This window comes from Hippocampus comes, unplaced genomic scaffold, assembly GCF_001891065.2.
Source record: "Hippocampus comes isolate QL1 unplaced genomic scaffold, H_comes_QL1_v1.1 scaffold17, whole genome shotgun sequence".
Taxonomy (NCBI): domain Eukaryota; kingdom Metazoa; phylum Chordata; class Actinopteri; order Syngnathiformes; family Syngnathidae; genus Hippocampus; species Hippocampus comes.
In genome coordinates, this window is record NW_017805002.1 from 1351747 (window position 1) to 1362379 (window position 10633).

The 10633-nt window shown below is 42.2% G+C and overlaps 1 protein-coding gene across 1 annotated transcript; it reads right to left on the reverse strand.

Annotated features, from left to right (window-relative positions):
• Window positions 1-5206: 5206 nt before the first annotated feature.
• Window positions 5207-10419, reverse strand: nmur3 (neuromedin U receptor 3). The gene is made up of 3 exons (XM_019856210.1): window positions 10215-10419; window positions 7806-8724; window positions 5207-6345 (listed from the first exon to the last, which is right to left on the reverse strand). The coding sequence occupies exons 2-3, from the start codon at window positions 8662-8664 to the stop codon at window positions 5939-5941; spliced, it is 1266 nt and encodes a 421-aa protein (XP_019711769.1). The 5' UTR covers window positions 8665-8724; window positions 10215-10419; the 3' UTR covers window positions 5207-5938.
• Window positions 10420-10633: the final 214 nt, after the last annotated feature.

The window sequence follows — 10633 nt, forward strand, 5'->3', positions numbered from 1 at the left end:
TATACAGTATGTTCGAACAAATACATTTGAAGGTACTTGTTGGCTAAATGCTAAAAACATACAGTCACACATTTTTATCCACAGGGGATTGACTTGCACATGCACGAGGGAAAATAAATTAATATTTTGGTTCCTACAAATACGTTCCAAAATTAAGTGAGTAAATATTGTTTATTCCTAATTTTATGCTTTTATTATTATGTCTGCAGGGCATGATTTCCATTTGGCGTTTTAAATATGTATACAGGGTCATGTGGGAAAGCAACACTTTCATGTGGCTATTTGTGTTTTGCTGGCAGTGTTGGCAGTAACGTATTGCAAAACTAGCAATTTACAGAGACATTAAGTTTGTCAGCAACTTAGTAATGCAACATGCATTGGGGCAATGCAAATTACCACAAATGTCCTACCTGTGTCTTCCTCGCGTCCCAGTGTTGCTCCTCGGTTTGGGGTCTCCCCTTAGGTGCACATATCGAGTCAAATGTTATTGAACAACTGTCATCTTAACTGTAGTGTGCCAGCAGAGGGCAGAAGTGTCCTGTGATTCAAAGGATACCTTGGCCATGCATGTTTAAAACTACGGTGGCCGACAGGGGCAAATACATGCTGCAAATACTTTACAGTAGGGCTCACCAACGTGGTACTCGAGGGCACCAAGTGTAATGATCGCATTCTGTTCGTGTGGCAAAGGCGTTCTCGGTTTTCCTGCTGCACACCTGTCTGCCATCACAATTAGTGGAACTATTTCCGGACCTCATGGACCCACGTCAAACTGCCGGATAATATCGCCTTGCTCATGTCGTTCATGTGCATTTCGTCTTGACGCTCGCTTATTCGTTATTCAAGTAAATAGGTCTTGGTGTGTTTACGTGTATCCATGGTTTGTTCTCCACGTGGTTTTGTCCTTCTTGTAGTTTTGTTACAAGCTGCCTGTATATTCGTTTGTGTTTTTTCCTTGCCTTGTGCAAGCGCTTTTTGTGTTCTTTGCATTATTCCTGGCTTGTTGTCCACGTCATTATTTGTACTTTGTCGGCCTTGCGCCTATTTTTTGTAAATAAATATTTTTGTTAAATCAACTTTCCAAAATCTATATTTGTAATGTCCAACTCTGTCCGCAACCTTCCGAACGCCCGATACCAAGTAGCCCCCAAGGACCACATGAGTAGCCTGCGGGCTTGTTCCAATAAGTTCACCAGTGATGGGGGATTCTGATTTTGTTGGAATGTTGTATTAAGTGACCATTTGAAAATGTAAACAATAGAAAAGATTGACAGGACCAACATCTTACATTTGGCTATTTTTTTCCTCACAATTGTGACAAATCATGAACATGATTACTGTTTCACATAAATGTCATTAATTACTAATAGTAACTAGGGCTGCCACTAATGAGATTTTTACATCGATTGCTAGGATAAAAACGCCCTTTCCCTGCTTCGTTTCAAGGCAGAAATGTTTGTATTGACCAATTTTTATGGTTGACTTTGGCGAACCTTTTGCACTGATCAGTCACGAAGAAGTAGCTCTCAGATTTAAAAAGGTTGGTGATCCCTGAAATACAGGTGCGGTACGAAAAAAAATAAAGCAGACCTTATTTTGATTGCCGACATGGCTGCAAATGGCCAAACGCTGCAAACACGGTGTTAAGGTATTATTCCTCTCTGTTAGTTGGATTTGAGAGTGAAGTGTCGGCCCCGAGTCCGACTCACGCCTCCTCCCGGAGACAAGGGGCGCGCGGCGGCCAAGGGCCGACACTGAAGTTCCTTCCTTGAGCCGCAGGCAGGAGGCGCACCAGAAGATTCTCTGATTTCGAGGCCGGAGTCAGTCAAAAACTAAGTACAAACTTAGTCAGGAGTCCAAGGTTCAGGTTGGCCACAAACGAGTTTATTTTATCAAACCCAGAGAGGTACAGATGTGCACATCGGAAAACTCTGAAATCCCCTCGAGATTAAACACGGGTTTTATAGCATTATGAGGGCCAACCCCTCCCATTTCATTGGCTAGTTGCTACGGTCATTTATTCCGAGTTATAATGGTATCACGCTGACTTCATTCTTAAAAAACAATTGAGGCCCCTATTGGGCCTTTGTGTGATTGCACGTGGGTTTTGGATATAACTGTATCCTCGTAAGCATAGCGACTCAATGTATGCGAGTTTGGGGTCTTCGTTGGCTTGGCAACCTAATGAAATTACCGTCGAACAAGCTGGCTAGCTCAATGGTGGACATTCTTGCTAATCTGCTGATGACCATGTACATTTTTCTGCTTGACAACCATGTGCCTATTTCTGATGACCATATACATTTTTCTGCTTGACGGCCATATGCCTGTTTTCTCTGTTTAAGACGATTAGGTAACATATTCTCATAACTTTAACATGAACAGATATAAAACAGATACTACAAGAGAAACAAAGAATGTAGAATGTTGTTGGAGGTATTTCCTGCTCACTGTGTTTACAATCACCTTCAGTGCCCCTCGTCCCCCACCACTTTTAGGGCACCCCATCCATAGGACATGTTTAACATCAAAAGAGGAACTGTTATCTCAAGTATCTGTGTCCCTGCAATCACACTAAATGGTGGGTAGTGGTGGTTTGGTCTCACCTCACCACTCCCAACTTCTTCCAGCCACACCGGGTCGGATGACATGTTACTTTCTTTGTTTCCGGGATTTGCATGAGAGGCGTACCTTCCCGCCTCTCATTATCATATTGTCTCTATATAATCTCATGAATGTGTTTCTTCTACGCTTCCTGATTGAAATCTGGAGCCCTCAGGAGCCCGAATCGATTCGTAAACTGCAGAAAATAAATTAAAACCCTTCGAAGGAACTGTTCATCGCCTCCAGCCTTTATTTGGATTACCAGCATTCTCCTCGTCCGAAATTCAATGAACACGCAGGGAAGAGGAGGCCGCTCTGCCCCCAACAACGGGAATTATGCAAAATGTTTTTTCTTTTATTTGATAGACACTTGATTAGAGTAGGCCCTTTAGGCTCCAGGCAAGGCAAGCCTGTTGATAAAGGCGAGACTGCCAGTGTAGCCTAAATGTACATTCTATTGTATTTGAAAGTGGGTTCAAACATATTTACTTCCACATTGACACGTTCACACTTTCATCAACCGGTAACTGCAGTGTGCTTGTAAATTAAGTGTTATGTGCACGTGTAAGCCTGACGTCTGAATCTTTAAGTTTCAAGCAAGTCCCAAGTTACTTTGGCAGAAAAAAAACAGTCTCCAAGCAAGTTGAGTCGAGTCATGATTTGGGTTTAGCAAGTCAAATCATTTAATATTGACATGTATTGATGAAGCCTTTGAATTACACAATTCCCTTGAATAATTGGCATATTATCGAACAGTGATCACAACTACTCAAAACAGAACTTCACAGGAAAAACTTTGACATTCTTGGACATTTTTTTTTTCCCCCTCACAACAAGGATGACATTATTCCAATCTGATCCAACTTAGCTCCTTTCCGTCTGTTGGTGGTTTTAGCCTGGAAGCAGCAGGTGGAATCGAAGATGAGCTGGTGGAATATGCAGGGAGCTTTCAGATAGAACCAATTACATTAGGTAAATAAAACTGCCCCACACACTCTCGTCTAAGTGATTGTACAGGAGAGTCGGACATGAATAGCAAACAGGATCATGGCGTCCACATTTGATTTTACATGAGCATTTAGACAAAAAAAAAAAATCTGCCTTGTCCAAATCCCATCACCCCAAGGTCTCCTCCAGTCTCCTTTGGAGTCCAATGATACATTAGGAGCGTTAATTGAGTAATTGAGTCTGCATCAAATTTTGCTGCAATGACATTGCAGCCCCTGGCCCGTTCATCAAGCCTCCTGATTAACGGCCAAAGAGACGAGACACACAGTTAACATGAGTGCAAGATTTCTCCTCTCCACTGTAATAAATGACAACCATCAGCTTGCTCGATTCCAAAAAAAAAAAAATAAAGGGAACTTAATCATAAAGTTGAACGAAAGTGGCTCGAACATGACATTTCAGGCATGCAAGTAGATTTAGGGACACACACGGTAAATTGAATTGCAATGTAAATATTCCTCCCCCTCATTTTCACTATATAACTGATAAATGGGCTGAAGTGCAGACCAGGTGTCTGTCAGCAACAACAAATATTCATGAATGGTAATTAAATAATTTTTTTTTAATCTGCAAATTTATTGGTTGTGGTGGAGCGGGTAGATAAAAGTTGTAGCTGCACTGTCTCAAATTTTAGGGGCAAAATGTTCTCCAGTCCTAAATTATAACTGCCACCTTGCACATGAGACATAAACAATTATCCACAGTTAAAAGAAATTCGGTAATACAAACCCAATTCCAATGAAGTTGGGAGTGTTGTGATAAACAGAAATAAAAACAGCTAATGTTGAAACTGATAAACATTATTGTTTTCAGCAAATAATCATTGACTTGCAATTTTATGGCTGCAACATGTTCCAAAAGAGCTGGGACAGGGTCATGTTTACCACTATATGTAGTCAGTAAGAAGCATTTGGGAAGCTTTGAGGATTTTTTTTTCTATTCTTGTTTGATGATCCGCTTTTTAATGCGCCACACATTTCCAATTGGAGACAGGTCTGGACTGCAGCCAGGCCAGTCTCGTATCCGCACTCTTTCACGACGAAGCCACGCTATTGTGACACATGCAGAATGTAGTTTGGCATTGTCTTGCTGAAATAAGCAGGGGGTCCTTTTGATATTATGGACCGGAGATGATGAAATCCTCAAATTCCTTGCAATTACAGGTTAAGGAACATCCTTAATCTGTTTGACGATTTTCTCACGCAGTTGTTCACAAATATGTGGAATGGACCTTGCACAATCTTTTTTTTGTTCGTGACTGAGCAATTTGATACCCAATTTTATACCCACCTGTTCCCAGTTACCATGTTCACCTGTGGGATGGTCCAAGCAGGTGTTTGATGAGCATTCTACAACTTTCTCAGTCTTTTTTGCCACCTGTCCCAGCTTTTTTGAAACATTTTGCAGGCATTAAATATAAAGTTAATGATTATTTGCCAAAAACATTACAATTGATAATTTTGAACATAAAACATCTTGTCTTTCTCATGTATTCAATAAAATACAGTATAGATTGAACATTTTTTTTCAAAGCATTGTATTCTATGTATTGGGTTTGTATTAAAAAGATAATAGAATGCAAAGGCACATCTAATTTACATGTTCTAATTAATTTGATTGCTGCTTTTGACAGTTGGTTACAACCAGTGTTTTGCACAGTAGAAATGAACAGTACCGGTAATTGAAAATTTTCTCCACAGTGACATGAAAGAAAGGTCCACGGCATTGGCACATACAGGTACATGTCATCTAAAAAATGCAATGACTTTTGTTGACAGTTCTTCCCCATCTTGAACAATAGAAATAATCATAGTGATTAATAATCTATGGTAAAAAATAACAATACTACTAATCCACAGCATGGACATGTCACATATTGTAATTAAAGCAATCACTCCTCTTGCTAGATGGTCATCACTGCCACTTTGTACTACAGAAACAAACAAATCAATATCGATAGTCCAAAGAAAAACTCCACAACATGGGCACATGTACGTATATAATTAATGCGATGACGCCTCTCACCAGTCCTTCATGATAACGACCACCACTCACAATGGAAATAAACAGAACCACAGAAAAATCAGAGTTACAATAGTTACAGTGATGCAACGGTTATCTGAAGCAATTGCACAGCAAAACGTCTGGCACGGTTGAAATTGCCTCGTAGTGTGAGTACACCTTAAATTGTCTTCCATGCTGTCTCTTTGTGTCAATCCTATGATTGAAAGCCAACCAGTCCAGGTTGCATGAAATCAAATGGTTGTAAGGATCTATGTTAGTCCCACATGATAATGTTGTATTACTTTGTAAATCTAGTGTTATCTCAGAACACCGAAGTCTCGTAAGCCATCTCTTGGCAAGCACTTGAGAATAACACACAGTCCAGTCCCTGTGTCGTTGGCGGAGACAGTAAGCGGATCAACGAGTCCTGACCTCCGCTCTGGACCCTGGAGGCGGAGATGACCAGCGAACTCTTCGGGGGCGGTGGAGAGTCGAGTTCGTCGGTCCGTGAGCACACGAGTTCGCGGAAGCATTCGCGGAAGCGTGTGGAGATCAGGCTGTAGATGACCGGATTGACGGCAGAGCTGAGGTAAAAGAGGACCCCTGATAGGATGTGGACGTACTGGTAGATGTTGTGCATTAGGTCAGTCCACTGGCGCACGGAGCTCCACAGCAAACGCTCCATGTGGAAGGGCGCCCAGCACACGCCAAACACTGCCACCACGATGGCTGAAGGATGAAAACACCAGTTAGTTTGAGAGGAATCTTCTCCAGCAGTTGTTCGCCTTACAGCCTGACAAATGTGCTTTTGTCTTTACTTTTCATTAAGTACACTGTCTTTGCTGTGGACTCAACAGCAGATGGGGCTTTGGTATAAAAATTACCTGAAGTCTCTTTAGGCTGCGAAGCTCACCAGAGACACTTTTGCAAATAACAATGATCCGTGCAAGAAATGAGCAACATGCCTTTGCACATATTTTTGTATTTTGGGCGCATGCCTTGGCAACAGTGGCATGGATTACAAACTAAGATTCTGGCGCTCTGTCAGTTTCAACCGAAAGTCCAATATCTAAACTTTTTGTGCCCTGCGATAGCTGGATGACCAGTCCAGGGTGTACCCTGCATGTGACCCAAAGTCACCTAAAATAGAGTACAGAAATTGGCTAGAGGGACATTAGAGTGTGTTGAACACAAAATCCCTTTTGTGTCAATTTAAGTTCACCTATAAGGGTTACAGTGCATTTTAGATTCATGATGAAATTTCACCTGACAGCCCAATATCCCGAAATTTTGTGGGTACAATTTGTGCATCATGATTTATCCGATTCAAACCAGCACTACTGATACAAAGGGTTAATCCGGGGGTCGGCAACACGCGGCTCCAGAGCCGCATGCGGCTCTTTAGCGACATCTCGTCGCTCCTTGGAGCTGTATAAAAATGTTTGAAAATGGAAAAATATTTTGATAGTAGGCTAATATAGCTCAAATAGATATAGATGTTGCAGCTCCGAAAAAAGAGAGCTGTGGTGTTGGTTTTTTAAAACATACACTTTATTTATGCTTTTAACAGTCTCGGCAAACACAAACACGTCTGCGTCCGACTCCGTGCCTTCTCTCTTCTCGTTCGACTCGAGAGACGTTCAAAGACAGCCTCTGAAAAACGGAAATTAATGATCACTTCACTGACACTAAGAAAAGCGAAAATAATGCACCAAAACAAAAAATCAAGCGAGGAAATTACAAAATAAATTCTATGGGGGCGTTTGTGAACAAACAACAAAGGAATGAGTAGCATAAACAATTCTGAGACAGTCCAGTCTCCTACATACATAGAGCATGTGTTTCCTTCATTGTAAGTTTTATAGAAGGCTTTTATTTTTTTGCGGCTCCAGACATATTTGTTTTTGGGGTTTTTTTGTCCTATATGGCTGTTTCAACATTTTGGGTTGCCGACCCCTGGGTTAATCCGTCAATGCCATTTTCTATTATGCGTTAGCATTAAGCTACCAGGCGCATTCTAAAGACGTTTTTTTTTTTGTTTTTAAAAACTCGTGTAAGAGTATAGGTTGACAGTTCACTTAAAATGGGAATAGTATTCAATAGCTTGAAGCCTCGTTTTAAAATTGTTTACGATCCACCAAAATGCTTTTTGTAGTTGTATATTTCCTATTTCTCAAGGGAAAACTCACAGAGCATCTTGATGACTTGCGTCCGGCGACCGCCCTCATCGTGGATGCTCACACGAGAGTCGCTGCCCCATTTCTTGCCGAAGTAGCCCCGCCTCTGTGTTCTTTCCCTGCCCAGGTGCAGGCCCATGATCAGGTAGAGCACGCTAATCACCATCATGGGGATGAAGAAGAAGCAGATGGTGGTGATCTGCATGAGTGTGTGGTAAATCCACAGCGGCTTGAGCACAGTGCAAATGGCCGACTCCCTCATGTGGCCCAGGAGGTAGTAGATACCGTGTAGGGATGTGTTGGGTACAGCGCACACCATGGACGCCGCCCACACGGCACCAATGACCCGCTTGGCGTGCCGCTTGGTGGTTAGGTAGCGCGTCTTGAGAGGGTGCACCACAGCAATGTATCGCTCCACACTCAACGCTGTGACATTAAGGATGGATGCGAAACAGACAGTCTCAAAGATGAACGTCTTGAAGTAGCACCCGACGGCACCGAAGGGGAACGGGTAGTTCTGCCACAGGTCGTAGATCTCCATGGGCATCCCGAAGGTCAGCATGAGAAGATCGGACACAGCCAAGCTGACTAGGTACAGGTTGGTGGGATTGCGCATCTTCTTGTGCTTGGCTACCACGGCGCATGTCAAAAGGTTACCACTCAAGCCCACCAGGAAGATGAGCAGGTAGACAGCGGCCACCGGTAGGAAGAAGGGAGAGCGTTTAGGGCCGAGGATGTACAAGAGGGTGGTTTCAATGTCGAGACTGGTGCTGGCGGTGGTGGTGTTACCCACGGTGAAGTCGGGGAATGTGCTAGCATTGCTGAGCCTGCTGGAGACATTTGAAGTGGGACCTTGCCAAAAGACATCCATTTCACGGCTGCAGAAAGGACGAGGGAGCAATCAGTGCTTTGTTAAGTTGCTCACGTGGAACTGTTTGAAAGCAAAAAAAAGATGATTGTGGATATTCTCATTCATCCAAGTCATTTCTTTCACAGGGTATTGAATCAAGCAGAACTGTCATCAATTCATGCAACAAGGCTTGGTCAGGACAGAGAATGGTTTGAAAGAGGAGTGAGAGAATCCATCGAGGTGAAGGTGGAAAAACCTTTTCTAAACAGAGGACGTGGTTTACGTAGGGCACCGCCTATCCCGCAAATCCAATGCTGTCCTTTTATCCATTACTAAGAGATTCAATGATTTCTCCTTCAACAAAAACTCAGTGTTGCTTGACAGAGGTAGCTCCATGACCTTTCTACAACATAATGGAATATTAATGAGGGACTTTCCACCTAACTTGTTGACCGATAGAGGCCTTTGCAAGGCAACTTAATGATGGATGTTTAGCATTTCAAAAGAACGATACGATTCTTGGTGGCAAGGTGTGCCTCCAACTTGGAGCAGAAATAGTTGGGTTTTCCACACCAACTCAGGCTGGTCAGTCCTCAACAAACCTTTGTGAATGAACTGATGAAGCCTTCTCAGATGAGATGTGAAACGTCTTCTATGAGCCCTTGCACTCTGAGCCATGCAGCGCAAATCCACTCAACCCTTGGGCAGCATGCAGGGGTCTGCCACAACATTTCATGAGTTCGCTGGTGTCAGCCACTCATGAAATCTTGTTTGTTTGGTAGTAATTTTGTAGTGACTCAAAATTTGAATCGCAGTTGCACACTGTGATGACGTCGCAAATTTTATATATATATATATATATATATATATATACCTAACGCCATTTGTAAAACGAGAAACACAACACATAAAAATGCAAATGAGAATGCATGCGCAGAGTAGCTCGTAAAAATGAATTACCCCCTTTCAGTGATACACCTCTGCCAAGAATACACGGTTGACCTCGCACTTTGAAGGAGTTATGATGACACCTCCAAGATGTACAGAGTGCAGTGTGTCATAAGAAGGATGTGAAGGATTATCCATGATGGAGAGAAACGTTAGCTTAGTGCGCTCTTGGTCCCAGACTGACTCAAACGTTTCCATGTTCATTACCGTGATGTCTTATACTTATTTATTATTTTATACGTATGGTTTGGCATCCTTGGCTTTGATGCTACCCTGATAAAGTAGTCAGTGATGAAAAATTCACGCGAAATAATACTGTAACTTCTATACAGTACCTTTTAAGAGAACAAAGGATGTGAGACAAAAATTCACTTGGGGGATTAAAAGGAGATTTTTTTTTTTGTTTCATAGCGATTCATATGTCATTTTGGTTGTAAAAAAAAAAATCTAAAAATAAAACATCTTGGTCAGTTCAATGCCAATTGGTAAGCCAAAAAAAAGCTAATTGCCTGACCTTGTTTGTTTAAATTGTACTTCCAATAAAAGTAAATAAAATCCCAAATGTTATGACCTTGTTTTCATTCTGATGATTAGAACCACATTTGACAGTCTGGCATACTCACAGTTAGCACATCAGTCTCACACTCGAAAGGTTGATTCAAATCTTGTCTCAAGCCTGCTGGGTTTTCATGTGATGATGACTTCAGGCAAAATAAGGTGGCCATGTCCTCGGCTGCTGGCCAGCCAATTGCAGTACGCAGAGAGATAAACAAGGATTCACACTCAGATTCACACCTTTGGCCAATTTCGAATCTCCCATAAACCTAAGAAGCACATTTTTGTGATGCGGATGGAGAGCATGCAAACTCCACATAGGAAGGAGGGAGCTGAAATTCGAACACAGAAGCTCAGAAATGTGAGATCAGCTTGATAACCATTTGTGCTGCACAGGGAAAGTCAGGCAAGAAATTGTTGAATGCATCTCTTGTTCCATTTGGGAAACGGTAACAATTGCAGGTGAGTGTGCTTCTTAGCTTGCGGG

Excerpts from the sequence above, each read along its gene's own strand:
- nmur3 (XM_019856210.1), bottom strand. The coding sequence starts at position 8,664 with ATGGATGTCTTTTGGCAAGGTCCCACTTCAAATGTCTCCAGCAGGCTC. Across the intron at positions 6,346-7,805 it reads GCAAGTCATCAAGATGCTCT|CCATCGTGGTGGCAGTGTTT; the intron begins GTGAGTTTTCCC and ends TTCATCCTTCAG.